This window comes from Sorex araneus, chromosome 6 (genome assembly GCF_027595985.1).
Source record: "Sorex araneus isolate mSorAra2 chromosome 6, mSorAra2.pri, whole genome shotgun sequence".
NCBI lineage: Eukaryota > Metazoa > Chordata > Mammalia > Eulipotyphla > Soricidae > Sorex > Sorex araneus.
In genome coordinates, this window is record NC_073307.1 from 107,901,111 (window position 1) to 107,921,609 (window position 20,499).

The 20,499-nt window shown below is 38.0% G+C and overlaps 1 protein-coding gene across 1 annotated transcript; it reads right to left on the reverse strand.

The window, feature by feature from the left end:
• Positions 1 to 2,619: 2,619 nt before the first annotated feature.
• Positions 2,620 to 3,576, reverse strand: LOC101543497 (olfactory receptor 6). Its single transcript, XM_004613697.2, has one exon. The coding sequence runs from the start codon at positions 3,574 to 3,576 to the stop codon at positions 2,620 to 2,622; it is 957 nt and encodes a 318-aa protein (XP_004613754.2).
• Between the last annotated feature and the right edge of the window lie 16,923 nt (positions 3,577 to 20,499).

Below are 20,499 nucleotides of genomic sequence, written 5' to 3' on the forward strand. Positions count from 1 at the left end.
CCAGGAATAGCTACTGACCACCCCAAAATACAAAATCCCCCAAACTTCAAAAGAAGTTAATTATATAACTCAAGTATTATATTATTTTTAATGCCTATGTAATGGTTACAGCTTATAATACTCTCTTTTTTCCCACTTTTTTAAACACTGTAATTTACAAAGTTGTTCATGATGCATTTGTTACGGGTATTCAATAATCCAAAAGTCAACCCCAGCACCATTCTGACCTTCCTTCCACCTATGTCTCCATTTTCAAAGCAACCCCTCAAACTTGTCCCCATAGCAGGCTCCAAATAATTTATTTCATTTGCTTGTGATCACTAAACGGCTAATAGAATTATCAAAATTATATATAGTAAAAAAAATTGTGAAAATTGTTATATCTTACCATGGGGACATTAAGTCATTGTCTGAGGGTTTACTAAGTTGTTGTGACTAGTTGAGCTTTCTGTGTTAATGTTTTTGCTAATTGAGCTTAGTTAGCTTCTATGTTACATTGCCATCTCATTTGGTCTGCTTCTACTGTGGCCAGCACTCCAAAAAAATCCAGATTATTTGACTGGGTGGTCTATAAAGTTGGGCCAATACATGAGTTTACATGGCAGAGTTTGTGGAATGTGGGTGTGGCTTCTGAGGCTTCCAGAAATATGGATGGGGAGAGGGGATGGCTACTTGCCCCTATTCTGAGGAGGTTCTCAGAGTTCTCAGGTAAAAACAGAGCAAAACAAAAAAACAAACAATGCAATGTACTAAGATTTTTGTGTCTCTGCAGAGCTCAGTAGTGAGGTGGTAGATTCTGGTAGTTGTCATGGCAGTAACTGTTGGGGTGTGAGTGTAGCTACTATGACTTAGTAAGGCGATGACTTGGCTTGCCCCCTCCAGAGGGTGTCCCAGAGTTCTCAGCTGGGGACCAGTGTATCAGAGAATTTTTGTGGCTAGTTTATCTCTTCCAAGATTTAATCATGTGTCTGTAAAGCTGGGCCAATAGATGAACTTACACGGTGGCAGTTGTGGGATGTTGGTCTGTAATACTATATTTGACAAGCCCTCCTTACCCTCACCAAAGAAAAAGAGAGTCCCTATCCTTAGGAATATATAGTTATGAGAATAAAAATAATTTAGAGCAGGAGAGCAAAACAAGCGTAAATGAGTTAGAAATTTCTAGTTAATAAATTACCTTAATCTCTAAAGAATCTCTAAAGAATTGAATTAAACATTATCATATGGATTATGTAAACATAATCTATTATATAGTTTGGAGTAATTAAAGTTGAAATTTTTAAAGTAATTAACATTAAAAAGATGCAGATATAAGAAGCTGGGCATTTGGTTGAGTAGTAGAGCAGATGATGCAAGGACCTAGGTTCAATTTCAGGAAGGAAGGAAGGAAGGAAGGAAGGAAGGAAGGAAGGAAGGGAGGGAGGGAGGGAGGAAGGGAGGGCAGTGAGAAAGACAATTATATCAACAACCTGATTAAAATGTGTGAAGTGGTTTCCAAAATACTGGGGCAATACTTTGTAGTATGTTGTCATCCTTAAACTCTTGGTAGATCATATTTTATTAAATCACCTATTTTTGTGCAGAGCCACAAAAAAATCCATCTATCTTTCATAATTTAATAATAGGCAAATGAAAGTATGTACTAATAGGATATTGTTCTCACCTTTTTACATTAAAAAGTATGGAGAGTGCTGTTGAAAATTAGGAAAAGTCCTACAAATTCAGAAAAATTATTTAAGCAAAATTAGTTTTGCGTTTTCTTGTCAATGCCAATGCTTCTTTTACTCGAAAAGAAGTGGATTTTAGTGAGCAGTCAGTAGTTTTTCTTAAGGTCTTACTCATAAGTATTATGTGCAAAAATTATATAGAACTAGAGCATGAAATTATATGAAATTTCAATATACAGATATAATTATATATTTGTATGTTAAATTATATACTTCAGTTCTCTTCCTTTATTGAAAGTTTCACTAATGACATATTTGAGATAGAACAAATGATATTTTCCCATGTAATTGTATGCATATTCAAATATAGAATGAGTGCATAAATTAAAAAAATTAATTTTCTCCTTTCCTGCCATGACAAGTTTTAAATGCTCTTTACAAATGCATTTCTATTAGAAGCTAAAGGAAGTCTCTCACTCATATTTTTCTGAATTTCAAAAGTAATTAAATTATACGGTATCAAGATTATAAGAAATCAGTTCTGTATTTCCCTTCGAGGAAAGAAGCAGATCACAAGGATGGAGCTAACTGTAACAGACTCTATCGAAGACAGAAAAAACTTTTACATTTTCTCTCTAACATAGAGAAAACTTTTAAAATTAAAGGAAAATTGAGAAATATCTTGCCAATAAAACTTTAAACACTAATTGCATAATGTCTGATTATTTTTAACATAAAAAATAAAATTATTTTATCTTTGATGTCTATTGGAGTCCTGAATATTTCATCTACTGCTTATATAAGCTTAAAGTCTGATGTAATAATATGTTTTCTCTGCTTTCTTATCTCTAAGTGTCTGTTGTTACCATATTTATAATTTTTAACTTTGACCAAGTTTGGTATTTTTGAGGCTGAGTCAAATGATGGAAAGAAAAGAAATGTGTGCGTAGTTTCAGTAAGAAGTTTCTCTTAAGAAAAGGGCTCGTCCACTTGTCATGGTTTTTCTAATGGCATCCTTGGCTTCCTTATTCCTCAGGCAGTAGATGATAGGGTTGAGCATGGGGGTTAAGACTGCATATATAGTAGAGATCAATTTGTTAGAATTGAATGAAGCAATGGCCCGAGGTCGAACATACATGAAGATCACAGCTGTGTAGAAGATGACCACCACTGTGAGGTGAGAGGCACACGTGGAGAAGGCCTTCCGCCGCCCCGTAGCTGAGGGGATATGCAAGATGGTAGAGACAATGAAGGCATAGGAAAGGACGGTGGCTGAGAGAGGAAACACAAGGATGACAATTGCTAGTGCAAAATCTACTAACTCAGCCTTGGAAAAATCCTTACAGGCTAATTTAAGAATAGGGGATACATCACAGAAAAAATGGTTCAAGACATTATTTTCACAGAAAGAAACTTGGGAGATGAAGTATACCTTAGCCATGGAGATGGTGAAGCCACTCACCCAGGAACTGATAGTCAGCTGAACACAAAACCCTGTGGTCATCATCACTGGGTAGCGAAGAGGCCAGCATATGGCCACATAACGGTCATAAGCCATTGCAGCCAAGAGCACACATTCAGTACAGGCAAGTGAGATGAAGAAATAAAGCTGGGTCATACATCCCAAGAAGGAGATGATATTGGGATGAAATAGGAATCCAGTGAGCATTTTAGGAACTGTTACAGATATATACCAGGTTTCCAGGAAGGACATAGTGCCGAGAAAATAGTACATAGGCTTGTGGAGGGAACCAGTGACCCATACAGTTAGGATGATAACTGAATTTTCTAACAGCACAAATAGGTAAGTGATGAGAAAGATGAAGAATAGCAGAGTCTGTAACCAAGGGGAAGTAGGGAAGCCTACCAGGATGAACTCACTTAAACGGGTGATATTTTCCTTCCACATAGTTAGGACACCCAAAATCAAAGACTTTAATGCTAACAGCACCAAATTGAAGAGTGAAATCCACATTAGCAGCAGAGTATTCCAGCTATCACTACTTTATCATTAAACTTGATCCTACTGCCAGAATTTGTTCCCAGGTTATGGTTTGAATGTCACATGTTAACTGGTTCCAAGATACTTTATGGAAAATCAGTCTTCAGAACAGGATCTAAAAACAAAATCCAGCATAATTACAAAGTTATGAATACCATAGCAGAATCAATAGTCAAAATTAAAATTCATATGTTCATTTTCTTATCAAAAGAATCTTTAGTTGTTACTGGAAATAAATAAATTTATAATCAACATATTTCCAGATTTCAGGGAATACTATAAGATAGGAGAATATAGTGATTAAAATAATAGTCAATTATGGTCCTGAAAGCAGAGCAGGGAAGCAAAGAAATTCAAAATCTGAAGAAAATAAAAACAGAATATTAAATGAGTAAACACTCCAATATAGGAGAATCACTCACTCTAGTCTACTTCTAGCTAAGACTTTTGAAGAATCCACTTGAATTAATAATTCTCAATTTATAGGACTGCGGTTTAAATAATTGAATAAAAGTATATTTCCTTTTATAATAAATATTTTAAATTTTTAGCAGAATTATAAAACTAATAACATACATATCTGTGTATATATGTAACTATAGCATATTGTCACTGTCATTGTCACTATCATCCTATTGCTCATCTATTTGCTCGAGCGGGCACCAGTAACGTCTCTGATTGTAAGACTTACTATTACTGTTTTTGGCATATCCAATATGCCATGGGTAGCTTGCTAGGCCCTGCCATGCGGGTGCAATACTCTCCGTAGCTTGCTGGACTCTCCGAGAGGGGCAGAGGAATTGAACACGAGTCGGCCTCGTGAAAGGCAAATGCCCTACCACTGTGCTATCGCTCCAACCCGTAGCATATTGTATATACCTTATAATAGCTATATATCCATAAAGGTTTTATTGTACATATATAAATTATATGCATATGTAGTGATTTTATATTATTTTTATTTATAATTTTAAGTAATATCCAAAATTCATTTATACAATTTAGCTGTATTCTTTTCAAATACTGTTTTTATACTCCAGCCAGAATATTAATAAATTTTTTATTCTGAAATTCATTTTTTTGGTTTATTTTGAGGTCACACTCAGCAATGTTCAGGGGTTACTCCTGGCTCTATACTCAGGAATCACTCCTGGTGGTGCTCAGGGGACTGTGTGGGATTCTGGGGTTGGCCACACAAGGCAGCTCCTTATCAATTGGCTAGGAAAGCTCCTTACCAATTGTACTATTGCTCTAGCCCCTGAAACTCCTTATTTTTATGAACACTACTTGAAGACAAGTTGCATCAAAGGAACTGCCTTGGAATCAGGAGATTCAGTATCTCAGAAGGGTCCCAAACTTTCGGGTGTGCACTAGAAGCTGAAAAGAAAATTGAAATAGAAGAAATAGTTGAGATACATTTTGCTTGAGATTATAAATGAAATTGAAAAAGAGAAACATGTGTTTCAAGGTGAATCAGAGCAATGACCAGGAAAGGGAATGATGGAATTCAGGAACCTGGAAAAGAAGATAAATGCAGACTTTCCTGAATGTTTAGCAATTATTTCTGATTTACATATATTTTAAAACATAATACCCTAAATAAACAATATAATATTTTCCTGAGTTTGTTGAAAAACTATCACAATGAAATGGAACTCAATTTTATTTTTTTCTCCACTGTGAAGTATTATCATTTGATTAATTTTAACAGCTCTCTCTGGGAGTTAATTTTTACCCAAGAGGTAAGAGGCAGTATGGATGCACATAACCTAAATCTCTAAGCCTGAACAATTACAGAACAAGGCTGTGAAGGAATTTTTACATGTGAATCACACTCACTCATGTCCGGTATTTTGAATCACAAATAATAAAAGTAACATGATTAGACTCAGCACAGACAACAGGACCCATTAACATTGAAACTAGACTAAAACCTGCATTCAGGAAGAGTAAATTCCAGTTCATGATATAATTCTTACTGACTTTACAAACAGAAAAATATTTTCTAAATATGTTAAAACTGAAAAATGTCTATTATAATAACATAAACAACAACTGATACAGACTATTTAAAGAATTATAAAATAAAATACCTTAAGAATAATAATTGGAGTTTTACTGTATATTGAAACTTACTCTATATTGAAATTTACTGTATATATACTGTGTATTAAGCGATAGCACAGCGGATAGGGAGTTTGCCTTGCACACAGCCGACCTGGGTTCGATTCCTCTGCCCCTCACAGAGAGCCTGGCAAGCTACTGAGAGTATCTCGCCCGCACAGCAGAGCCTGGCAACCTACCCATGTATTCGATATGCCAAAAACAGTAACAACAAGTCTCACAATGGAGATGTTAATGGTGCCCACATGAGTAAATTGATGAACAATGGGATGACAGTGATACAGTGATATTGAAAGATATGTTTAATCTTTATAGATTAAAAAGAAGTAAAGGCCTTCAAAAAGTGCCTGCCAAAGAGGCAGGCTGCGAGGGAGAGGGTGGTGAGAGGGAAACTGGGGACATTGTTGGTAGGAGATATACACTAGTGGAGAGATGGGTGTTGGAAAATTGTATGACTGAAACCCTGCCATAAATGGCTTTGTAACTGTATAGCTCCAAGTGATTCAATAAAAATATAACCAACCAAATAAATAAATAAATTGGCCTTCAAGGACAGAAATGGAACTACCTCCTTATCTACACATAGGCAACTCTGTCCTGCTGGGAAATAGATCACAAAAGAAGACAGATGATGCCACTAAAAATTATACTCACGGAATTCAACTGGTCATCAATAATGTTTGGCTTTCCTGAACTATCCACTATTTTAGATCAAATAAAGATGTAATTGCCTTAAATACTCTTGTCTCTAATCTCAAAACTCACTCTTCCCCAACTCTCGGCAGAAATTCAGTATCTTATTTTTCAAAGACAAATGAAATGGTCAGATGTGTGTTTCTTCAGCTTCTAAAGATTAAATCATTGTGCTTAATTCATATGTCTCTATTAGTTCCTTTCTTATCTAAATTTGATTTGTCCATCTTTCCTACAACCCTTTCTCTTAGGAAACTTTATCCATCAGAAATATTGTCTACTTGTATGTTAAATTGTTCTTTTTAGAACTGAAGAGATACCTCAAAGAGCTGGAGTGCATATTTTGCATATAGGAACCCTGGATTTGACACCGCATAGTTCTTTGGGAACCATAAGAAGTAGTTCTGAAACATTGTGGGGTGACCCAAAACCAAACAAGCAGTAATTCTCATGGCAAATATTTATTCAGCCTCTAGAAACTGACAAGCACAATTTTAGATGCTTGAAATAAGAAATCAAACAAGACAAGTAAAAATAGACTTATTTTTAAATATATCTTAATAGAGGAATGCAGGTAGCCAATACATTCCTTTTCAAGCCCTCAAATAAAAAAAACACAAATTTAGCACTTAATCAGTTTTATGGAGAAAATAACAAAGATAAGAAAAACCAGAAGCTTAGGGCAAGTTCACATATTAAATAGGATTGTTGGAATGAATTTTACTGAGCAGAGTCCTTCGGATGAAGATATTAGTCATCTCACTATCTGGTGAAGGGCATTTCAGATAAAGAGTATGTGTAGGTAACTCAGTGACTTCAAAGAACAGCAAGATAAACTAGAAGGAGCAGAGACAGTGAAAGGCAGAAATAAAGTCAGGAAAGGTGAACACGAATTTATCCACAAAATCTTTTTAAGCTGTTGTAATCCTGTTGATTATTACACTAAGTGGCCTGGGGTTATTTGGAAGATTTTGAACAATTGAGTGTACTGATCTTTTTGATGTACTAAGAATTCTTCAGGAAGATTCATCTTATTTAAATGATTTCCTAAACTCTTAAATACATCCACCTTATCTCTCTTTCTAAAAAATATCATTCCTTACTGTTCATAGTTTTATATCTACTTCAGAACAAGCTGCCATCAATAGACCTCTCTCTTTCCTTACTTTGCTACTTTCTACTTTCCTAGCTTACTTTCTACAGTTACTTCTAAATCTCTGGTAATACCCAGGTTGTTTCCACGTTTAAAGTTATAGTGTTGGTTTCCTACTCCCTGACTACTTCCTTCTCTTCAGCCCCTACACCTTAAACCCTGCCATGAGACAGGTACTTCCAGGCACTGAAAATACCAAGACAACTAGATATTAGAGTTACATAGAAAAAGAGTTAGAGAATGAAACTAATTATTGGGATCTACTAGGATCTACTGTAATAAGCATTACAATAACATACTGATTACTGGGAATCCAGGTTGATAGAGAATAATTATTTCTGTTGGAGAAGCCCAAAACCTTCACAAAAAGGTTCCACTTGAACTGAAACAAAACATTGTAGATTTTTTTGATGAGGAGAAATATCAAAGAGAGAAAAACAAAATAAATACACAAAAAGATTAAAAAGTAAGTGAGAGGGGTCAGAGCAATAGCACAGTGGGTAGGGTGTTTCCCTTGCATGAAGCCCACCTGGGTTCGATCCCCGGCATCCCATATGGTCCCCTGAGTAATTCCTGAGTGCAGAGCCAGGAGTAACCCCTGAGCATCACTGGGTGTGACCAGCAAAAAAAAAAAGTAAGTGAGAGAGTGGTTTTTTTTTCTATTTTCCTTTTGGGTCACACCCAGCAGTGCACAGGGGTTACTCCTGGCTCATGCATTCAGGAATTACTCCAGGTGATGCTCAGGGAACCATATGATATGGGATGCTGGGAATCGAACCCAGGTTGGCCGTATGCAAGGCAAACGCCCTACCCACTGTGCTATCACTCTAGCCCCAGTATTTGCATTTTGATTAGAAATAATTGGTGACTTAAAGGTGATAAATAGACCAAGAGAAGGCTTAAGAATGGGTTAGATACATGTATAGTAATTATACTATTAGCTTTCTTAATATTTTTTCTCCGTTTACTAAGTCTTCTCATTTCTAACATGCTGAGTGCTACACTGTAAAAAATACCTCTTGTGCTTCCTGCATATTAGAAACAATGTTAGTCCCACATATATATTTTCTTACATTTGCCTGGATTCCCTTATATTTAAGATTTATATTTTATTTTTGGAAGAGTAAACTATTAGTACCATGCTGACTGTAGCTTGAGTAGATGTCTGTATATACCCCACCATTCTGCATAAATGAATGAAGGTACCATGGAATCTCCTCCTTGCTAGACAAATGCTCACTTAGTTTTTATTATAATTACTCCTCATTTATGTCTTTGTATAAGTAAGCAATTCAGTAATAAGCACATTCATAATTTACCACCTATATCATTTGTGTATAGATACATTGATAAATAGCAGATATCTCTCCTGTCAGGATTTGTAATCATTTGGGGGTGGTTTGGGGTCAGATTCTGCATTGTTCTGGGCGTTTCTTCTGGCTCTTACTTAGAGGTTCACTCCAGACAGTGCTCAGGGGATCATGTGGTGCTGGAGATAGAAGTGAAGTTGGTGGGGCCGGAGCGGTAGCACAGTGGGTAGGGCGTTTGCCTTGCATGTGGCCAACCTGGGTTTGATTCCCAGCATCCCATATGGTCCTCTGAGCACCACCAGGAGTAATTCCTGAGTGCAGAGTCAGGTATGACCCCTGTACATCGCCAGGTGTGACCCAAAAAGCAAAAGAAAAGGAAGAAATAAGTGAAGTTGGTCACATACTAGACATATTTCTTAACCCCTATACTCTTTGACCCCCCTTTCCATATTTTATCTTGCTATGTTCTCAACAAAATCTAATAACTGATATTATTTTACATATTACATATAATACAGTAATTGCTTTGGGAAAAGTTATAAAGTAAATAGGCAGAACATAGAATTATGTACTAAGACTCTGTCTACAAAGTCAATATTATTTGCACTAAATGATAACACTTCTCTTGAGGTGTTGCTTCCTGTCTCTTTCTCTGCCCACTGCCGTAAAACCAATTCACATTCCAAATATTGTGTACCAATAGTCTGTCCTTTTCCTACATCTTTATCATCTTACTCTTTTCCTGATTCTTGCTATGTCAAGACCTCAAGCTGAAATTTATTTTTCTTTATGTTAGTCTTTAATGTTAAAATTCTTATATATAAATTTTATGATCAGTTTAAAGCTTAGAAATTGCCTTGTCTATAGTTTTCTGTGAGCAACTTCCCTGTCAGGTCTATCTAATATTTAAGACATCTGGGCTGGAGTAATAGCGCAGCGGGTAGGGCGTTTGCCTAGCCTGGCAAGCTACTGAGAGTATCTTGCCCCCACGGCAGAGCCTGGCAAGCCTTGCAAGCTACCTGTGGCGTATTGGGTATGCCAAAAACAGTAACAAGTCTCACAATGGAGACATTACTGGTGCCCGCTTAAGCAAATCAATGAGCAACAGGATCACAGTGATTAAACAGTGACAGTGACAGAACATATATGATATTTTTATACCACCTCTAATATGACCTCCATGTATGTTTAGAGTCTGAATCTACATAAACTATATATATATATATACATATATGATATACTGAGCTTCAGTTTAGCCTCTGACCTGGTATGGCCCGTTTAGTTTCAGTCCGCTTCCTAACTCTGAAAGTTTCTTTTAGACAGATTGTTGGTTATAAGTGGTGGGTTCTCCTGTTGAGTCAAAGAAATAAATTAATATGAATTCTTTGGATAAAATAGTAGGCAGAAAAGGGTTTTTCTCTAGGTAGAACAAGGTATCAGAGGAAAAGGAGCCATATAGCACAAACAACAGGCAAGAGGTAAGTAAATGGAAGGTAGGATAAAAAAAAGTTTGAAAGTTCAAGTCTTGGTGAAGATAAGAAAAGAAAGGCCCTACAAAGACACTATGTAGAGACTGAAAAACAATAAGTTGTCTGTTTAAGGCAATATTTATAGGAGTTAAATAGTATTCCTGTCTCCACACTGAGATAATGTGCAGAAATATAAAAAAGAATATTTATTTCTCCTAGTTAAAATTTTCAGTGGCTTATGTATAACTCTTCACTTTACATTATGGGCTCCTCAGGATCTGAACTCTATATTCCTAGTGGTCAGTTATTCTCTTTTTATCAAATATACAATCCAAGCTCAAGTTACACAGGAAAAAACTGCATTTGTGTCTTCATCCCTAACCAATTTCTATTATCATATATCTCCTCCTACCTCCAACAACCCGATTTTGTAAAATATTGGACCTTAAGTAATCATATGACAAATAAAATATTACCTACCTATCACCATACTAGATCCATGAATGCCTAAAATATATGTATTTCATTCAATTTCAGATTGTCTTTTATCATCTCTATTTTGTAGTAGTTTCTGATGTGTTGTTGGAAATCAATAAAAATTATTTAAAATATTTTATTAAGACTAGACAGCTTACCCTAGTGCATTCTGTTTACTTCTGTTCAGGAACTTCTTGTGAAGTCATTGTTGAGTCTAGCTTGAAGATCTTGGTGCAAGTGTCCAATGCTTTGATCTGTGGGGAGGTGTTCTGGTGAAGATGGTCTATGTCTTCCCTGTGAGTCTTTACCTCTCCAGCAAAGAGAAGATGCAGGTAGGTCATCAGATGAAAAAAGAAAAGAGAAGGAAATAAAATAGATGATTTAGAATTATCTGCATTATGTTCTAGAAACCATAAGAATTCTATCAATTTTGCAACCTAGGAAAAAATCTAGAATTTAGGTAAATGATAAAAAGTTTTTCTAAAAAGTGATTTTGCTATTGATTCATAGAAAGAGCAACATCAATTTAATTCATATTTGTGGTAATATATGTAAGTTAAAAATCCAATGTTTACTTCTGGGCCTGTTAGATGCCTCTACTGATTTTTAAGTACCTGAGATGACAGAGGTTTTTAATCTTTTTTATCTGTTGTAAATGGATTTTTTATCTATTAACTATTTTGTCTCTTCCTACTCTCTCTCTTGCTCTCATTCTCCTTGTTTCTCTGCCTCTCTATACTTGAGTAAGCTTTGGATATTAACTCCACTGTCCTCTTGCAGACAGAACTGAGAGCTGCATAGGGCCAGAATACAATGAGTACAGACAATTATTCTTTAAAAGGAACATCCTTGGGGGATCAGTTTCACAAATGGTGTAGGAATTTCAAGAGTCAGAATGACACAGTGTTAGAGATTTTCCCTGGTGATATCCAAAGGCCAACAAACAGACAATATCATTATCAGAAGGAGAAAAAGAAGGAAAGTTTGCAAGTTCATAGCAAGTCAGTCTTGACTAATGCTAATACTAGTCTCATACCTTACTTAGAATACCTTACTCACTCTCACACTTTACCTACTAATACTAATACTCATCGCATCTTGATTTTCCTTTAGTTCGGAGTTCTGTAAAGCAACTAGAGTAAATGCTTTGCATGTGTAAGGCTCTGGGTTTGATCCCAGATGCTACAAAAAAAATAAAATTATTCAAAAGGGCTAGATTGAGAGATTTAATATACATCAAACATGATTTAAAACTGTTAATTATATATACTAAGCTGGAGCAATTGCACAGGGGGTAGGGCATTTGCCTTGCATGCAGCCGACCTGGGTTCGATTCCTCCATCCCTCTCAAAGATCCCAGCAAGCTACTGAGAGTATCACGCCCATATGGCAGAGCCTGGAACGCTATTTGTGGCATATTCGATATGCCAACAACAGTAACAACAAGTCTCATAATGGAGACATTACTGGTGCCCTCTCAAGCAAAATGATAAGCAAGGGGATGGATGACAGTGATACAGTGATATAGAACCTTCAGTTAGCCTGGATCATAAAAGGCTAAGCCTATCCTCCAAGAGAAGATAAATCAGGAACTAAGGTCAAAAAAAAAGGAATTTCTAAGAAGACCACTAGAACAACCCTAGCAAAAGACTCTTATCTAGCTAGAAAGCCCCATCATGTGGAGTGGCTTAGAAAAACCCTATAAAAAGCCACCTTGAACTAAGGAAGGGATGCATATGCTCCCCCAGCCATGTGCAGCTTATACCCACGTACACATGTGGCACCTGAGAACATGTGTCGCCTGCATCTCGCCTTTTGAGATGTGTACTTTATAGCTAACACAAGGTGTGTGTACAGGCTCTTTCTGCCCTTGGAGAAGCTGCTTTGAGCCCGTTTCTCCTTCCGTTCCTCCTTCCTTTCAAAAACTTCCAAATAAAATCTGTTTTTGTCACTGCTTGTCTACTCCTTTTCTGTGAGGCAAGACAAGAACCCAGTAACCCTGGGTAAGGTCTAGGACTAACTCTTCTTTCCTGCAAAGAGCAGTTTCTTGCCCAACCTAAGTCTGTGGTTCTCCAAGAAATCTGGTGGCAGGGATCAACTCCCATGCCGAGAAGACCAACAGATACCAGGTATGGCTTGGCCTGTGCTGAGCAGGGGCTCATCACAGACCTTATCAGCCCTAATCTAATCTACCCAGCTGGGTCTCAGGGTGGCAGGAGTATACCTGGAGAAAGTGACCATTTCTCTCTTCGACTCATATAAGCCACTCAGGAGAAATCAGTATAAGGAGAATTATGATGAAAGCAGGGGAAAAACAAGGAAAAAAAAAAAACAGGGGAAGAACCATGAGAGAATTGGGATTCTGACTGAGTTTTAAACAGAGGAGAAATTTTATTTTTCTTACTATTTGTGGAATAATTTAAAATAGTGTTTTTAAATTATTTAAAATTTTTCACATTTTAAGTTCTTAAAAATTAATAAGATGTATTTACATAAATTAATTCTAATATAATATTCATACCAACTTTCAAGGTAGATATTATGACACACATTTCATAGATAAACTAAAGCTCAAAGGAACTAGTTGTAATCACCTTTGGAAAACACAAAGTTAACAACTGCTAATGCCAGAGTCTTAAGTTCCAAGCACCGTTTTTCTCCCTCATTTTACTAATGACTTAGTTCCCAGTAAAACTTCAGTAAAATTTCTGCATCAGACTCCACCTACGGACCTGAGGGGCACTCTCCCATCGGTTCTGCCTGTGGGGGGCTCTCCTGGAAACCCTGAACTGCCTGTGCTGCATGGACGCGCCTCTGCTCCTCTGTAACGCCAAATTCCCAATCAGGTACTGACAAACAGGATCGGGACTCCGCCTACCAACCCGAGGGGCACTCTCCCACCCGCCTACCCCGCCCTGTCCCCCAAGAGATTACTGGGGGCGTGGTCTGTAGTGCAGGGGCGTGGCCTCAAAGGGGGCGTGGCCACTTGCCAAAGTGGTGGCTGCTTGCGGGGCCACAGTTTTTTTTTTTTTTTTAATTTTATTGAGTCACCATGTGGTAAGTTACAAAGTTTTCAGGTTTAAATCTCAGTTATACAATGCTCGTATACCCATCCCTTCACCAGTGCTCATATTCCACCACCAAGAATCCCAGTATAGCTCCACCCCGCCCCCCACACCCCTAACCCCCCACGCCCCTAGCCCCCCCACCCTAACCCCCCCCCACCTGTGTAACTAATAAATTTCACTTTACTTTCACTTTGATTGCATACAATATTTCAACAAAACTCACTATTATTGTTTGGAGAGTCTCTCCCCTAAAGTCAGACCTGCTGAAAAGGAAGCATTAGATAATTTGTTTTCCATTGCTGAGGATGAAGAGGTATGAGGTTGAGTGACCAAACTTAGCGGCCTCTCAGTTTTGGGTTTCTGTAATTTAGTACCGGTGTTGGCGTGGATGCGGGGAGAAAGGGACTCTTCTTCACTGCTGGTGGGAATGCCGACTGGTTCAGCCCTTTTGGAAAACAATATGGACGATCTCAAAAAATTATAAATTGAGCTTCCATGTGACCCAGCAATACCACTCCTGGGAATATATCCCGGAGAGGCAAAACGGTATAGTAGAGATGGCATATGTATTTCTATGTTCATTGCAGCACTGTTTACAATAGCCAGAATCTGGAAAAAACCAGAGTGCCCCAAAACAGATGACTGGTTAAAGAAACTCTGGTACATCTACACAATGGAATACTATGTAGCTGTCAGAAAACATGAAGTCATGAAATTCGCATATAAATGGATCAACATGGAAAGTATCATGTTGGGTGAAATGAGTCAGAAAGAAAGAGACAGACATAGAAAGATTGCACTCATATGTGGAATATAATGTAACTGAGAAGTACAAGTTGGCAACGATGCAACTTCTGGCAGATATCTCTCTGGACTTAGTTGCGGCCACAGTTTTAATTTTTCTTACATTACATACTGTATAACCTGTTTCTTTGAAAATCACCCTGGCCATCTAAATCATTTTTCACAAAAATAGTCCTTTAGCTGAGTTGAACTTCACAAAAGCTATCAGTGGACAATAGAATCTCCACAAACTCTTCGTAAAGACAGGATAGCCTTAAATCATCACTAAAGGCCCCACATAAACCAACAGGAGAATAAGGAAGTACTCTGGAATGGGAACAAAACTCCAACATCAACTTAGCACCAAGAGAATCCCCCCTTCCCCCGGAAAAAGAGCGAATAGGGATAGACAACTAGAAGGCTACAACTCTAGACTTCCACAACAATATGAAGAAACAGCGAAAATCCCCCCCACGAAGAGAAGATGAAGAAAAGATTCCAGAAATCTCCAAAGGGTCCACCCACATACTGGACCTCTTAGAAAAAGAATTCAGAGAAGAAATCTTGAAGAGAGTCGATGTACTCAAAGCAACCATAGAACAGACATCCAATAAATTAAAGGAGAAGATGAACGAAGCACTGGAACGGTCAACCAAGAAAATGCAAGAAGAAATGAGATCAGAAATTTCAAAGCTACAAACAGATGTCAAAAAGCTACAAACAGAAGTCACACAAATAAAGGAGTCAGTAGATGAATTAAAAATCTCAGTAGGTGCCCTCAAGAGTAGAATGACTACAGCCGAAGACAGAATCAGTGACATTGAAGATGAGCTGCAGAAAGCTTACAGACAACAACAAATAAAGGAAAAAGATCTCAAAATGGCTATAGAGCGAATCAGAGTCCTTGGGGATGACTTCAAGAGGAACAACATAAGAATCATTGGAGTACCAGAACCGCAGGGAAGCAACCCCAATGAAAAAAACACAGTCAAAGATATCATTGCTAAGAAATTCCCAGAGCTGGACAAGGCAGGCATCCAGATACAAGGAGTCCGAAGAGTACCAGCAAAAAGAGACCCGAATAAAAAGACTCCAAGGCATATTATAGTCAAAATGACGGATGCAGTGGATAGAGACACAATTCTGAAAGCAGCAAGGTCAAAGAAGGAAACCACATACAAAAGAGTACCCCTCAGATTTACAGCAGACCTATCAGAGGAAACCTTCTGAGCCCGAAGACAATGGTGGGACATAGTGAAAAAGCTCAAGGAAATGAACTCCTCACCAAGAATACTTTTTCTGGCTGAACTCTCACTTCAACTCGAAGGAACCATACACAATTTCTCAGATAAACAACAGCTCAGGAACTTCAAAGACTCAAAACCAAACTTAAAAGAAGGACTAAAGGGGCTATTGTAAGTCAAGGAAGAACCCCACAAGAACAACAATCCCCACAGAAAAATGACAAAAAAACCCATGACAATAATCTCTCTATGTCAATGGCCTAAATCCACCAATTAAGAGACATAGAGTGGCAAAGTGGATTCGGAAACTAAACCCAACATTCTGCTGCCTGCAAGAAACACACCTGAACAGTCAGGGCAAACACAGACTCAAAGTCAAAGGATGGAAAACAATCCTGCAAGCAAACAACTCCCTCAATAAAGCTGGGGTGGCAATACTAGTATCCGACAACATAGATTTCAGGTTGAAAAAGATTAGGAGGGACAACGAAGGTCACTTCCTATTTATCAAGGGATATATGCAACAGGAAGAAATCACACTCTTAAACATATATGCACCTAATGAGAGACCGGCTAAATACTTAAAACAACTCCTAACAGACTTTAAGGAGGACATCACTAACAGTACAATAGTAGTCAGAGGCTTCAACACTGCCCTATCACCTCTAGATAGATCGACAAGAATAAAACTCAGCAAGGAAACATGGACTCTGAAGGAAGAAATAGAAGAGAGAGGCCTAATAGACCTATACAGGGCTTTACGCCCCAGAAAGAAAGAATACACATTCTTTTCCAGTGCACATGGAACATTCTCAAAAATAGACCATGTACTGGGACACAAAACATACCTCAATAAAATCAGAAAAATAGAAATTGTATCAACTATCTTCTCAGACGACGATGCACTAAAGATAGAAGCTAATCACACACAGACGGAGAGAATCAAAGCAAACACCTGGAAATTAAACAGCTGAATGTTGAACAATAAGTGGGTCAGGAAGGAAATCAAGGAAGAAATCAAGAGATACCTCGAACAAATGAGAATGAAGACACAAGCTACCAAAACCTATGGGACGCAGCTAAAGCTGTGTCAAGGGGAAAACTTATAGCTCTGCAAGCATTCCTTGGGAAGGAAGAAAGGGCCTACATAGATAGCTTGACTTCACAGCTCAAGGCCTTAGAAAAGAACCAGAAAAAGGAACCCAAACCAGACCGAAGGAAAGAAATAATAAAAATTAGAGCAGAAATTAATGACATGGAAACCCAGAAAACAATCCGAAAGGTCAATGAAACCAAGAGCTGGTTCTTTGAGAAAATAAACAAGATTGACAAACCACTAGGAAGACTCAAAAAGAAATGGAAAGAGAGAAACCTAATAAATCGAATCAGGAATTAAAAGGGGGACATCACAACAGAAACCAAAGAAATTCAAAAGATTGTCAGAGACTACTTCGAAAGCCTGTATGCCACGAAACAAGAGAACCTAAAAGAAATGGATGAATTTCTTGATTCCTACAATAACCCAAGACTGAACAAAGAAGACTTGGAATACCTGAATAGATCCATTAATATTAAGGAAATTGAAACTGTAATCAAAAATCTCCACAAAAATAAAAGCCCAGGTCCAGATGGATTCACTGGCGAATTCTTCCAACATTTAAAGAAGACCTGTTGGCAGTTCTCCTCAAGCTTTTCCAGGAAATTGAAAAACCAGGAACTCTCCCAAACAGTTTCTATGAAGCACACATCTCCCTAATACCAAAAGCAAACAAAGACACCACTAAGAAAGAAAATTACAGACCAATATCCCTGATGAACACTGATGCGAAGATCCTCAACAAAATACTAGCAAATAGGATTCAACAACTCATCAAAAAGATCATACATCACGACCAAGTGGGATTCATCCCGGGGATGCAAGGATGGTTTAACATTCGGAAATCAATCAACATAATCCACCATATCAACAAAAGTAAAGATAAAAACCATATAATCATATCAATAGATGCAGAGAAAGCATTTGACAAGCTCCAACATCCTTTCATGATGAAAACCCTCGCCAAAATGGGGTTTGGAGGAACTTTCCTCAAGATAGTCAAAGCCATCTAGCACAAGCCTACGGCAAGCATTACTCTCAACAGGGAAAAACTAAGGGCCTTTCCTCTGAGATCAGGCACAAGACAAGGATGCCCACTCTCACCACTCCTCTTCAATATAGTACTGGAAGTACTTGCGATAGCTATTAGAGAAGAAAAAGAGATTAAGGGCATCCAGATAGGAAAGGAAGAAATCAAACTCTCACTATTTGCAGACGATATGATACTACATCTAGAGAAGCCTAAAGCCTCTACGAAGAAACTCTTAGAAACAATAGATTTATACAGTAAAGTTGCAGGCTACAAAATCAACACGCAAAAATCCATGGCCTTCCTATATACAAACAATGAGGCAGAGGAAAGGGACATGAAAAAAGCAATCCCATTCACAATCATGCCCCAGATAATCAAGTATATCGGAATCAGCTTAACAAAGGAAGTAAAAGACCTCTACAAAGAAAACTAGAAAATGCTACTCCATGAAATAAAAGAGGACATGAGGAAATGGAAACATATACCCTGTTCATTGATAGGGAGAATCAATGTTGTCAAAATGGCAATACTCCTCAAAGCATTATACAGATTCAACGAGATCCCTATAAGGATACCCATGACATTCTTCAAAGAAACGGATCAAGCAATCATAAAATTCATATGGAACAACAAATGACCACGAATAGCTAGAGCAATTCTTGGGAAAAGACAATGGGAAGCATCACCCTCCCTAACCTTAAACTCTACTACAAAGCAGAAGCAATTAAAACAGTATGGTACTGGAACAAAGGCAGAGCCGCAGACCAATGGAACAGGGTGGAATATCCCTACACACAACCCAAAATGTATGATCATCTAGTCTTTGATAAGGGAGCAAGAGATCTGAAGCAGAGCAAGGAAAGCCTCTTCAACAAATGGTGGTGGCACAACTGGACAACCACATGAAAAAGAATGGGCTTAGACCTCGACCTGACACCATGCACAAAAGTCAGATCAAAATGGATTAAAGACCTCAACATCAGACCACAAATCATAAGGTACATTGAAGACAAGGTCGGCAAAACCCACCACGATATTGAAGATAAAGGTATCTTCAAAGGTGACACGGAACTAAGCAATCTAGTAAAAACAGAGATCAACAAATGGGACTACATTAAACTAAAAAGCTTCTACACCGCAAAAGATACAGTGACCAGAATACAAAGACTATCTACAGAATGGGAAAGGATATTTACACAATACCCATCGGATAAGGGGTTGATATCAATGGTATATAAAGCACTGGTTGAACTCTACAAGAAGAAAACATCCAACCCCATCATAAAATGGGGCAAGGAAATGAACAGAAACTTTACCAAGGAAGAGATATGAATGGCCAAAAGGCACATGAAAAAGTGCTCTACCTCACTAATCATCAGGGAGATGCAGATCAAAACAACCATGAGATACCACCTCACACCACAGAGACTAGCACACATCCAAAAGAACAAAAGCAACCACTGTTGGAGAGGATGTGGGGAGAAAGGGACCCTTCTACACTGCTGGTGGGAATGCTGACTCGTTCAGCCCTTTTGGAAGACAATATGGACGATTCTCAAAAAACTAGAGTTGAACTCCCATTTGACCCAGCAATACCAATGCTGGGAATATATCCCAGACAAGCAAAAAAGTATAGTCGAAATGACATCTGCACTTATATGTTCATCACAGCACTGTTTACAATAGACAGAATCTGGAAAAAACCCGAGTGCCCTAGAACAGATGACTGGTTGAAGAAACGTTGGTAAATCTATACAATGGAATACTATGCAGCTGTTAGAAAAAATGAGGTCATGATGTTTGCATATAAGTGGATCAGCATGGAAAGTATCATGCTAAGTGAAATAAGCCAGAGAGAGACAGACATAGAAAGATTGCACTCATCTGTGGAATATAGAATAATAGACTAGGAGACTAACACCCAAGAATAGTAGAAATAAGTACCAGGAGATTGACTCCATGGTTTGGAGGCTGGTCTCTCATTCTGGGCAACTCAGAGAAGGGAACACCAAGTAAAATGTGGTCAGAGATCATTCGGGGGAGGGGTGATGCATGCCGAGCTGAATGTAGACTAGAGGCTGAACACAATGGCCACTCAACACCTTTATTGCAAACCACAACACCTAATCAGAGAGAGAGAATAAAAGGGAATAACCTGCCATAGTGGCAGTGTGGGGTGGGGGTGGGGGGAGATGGGACTGGGAAGGGTGGGAGAGATCCTGGGTATACTGGTGGTAGAGAATGGACACTGGTGAAGGGATGGGTTTTTGAACTTTGTATTGGGGAAACATGAGCACAATAATGTATGATTCATTTCAATTATTAATGTAATTTTATTAGATCAATAAAGTCCAGATAAATAATAATAATAATTAATTCA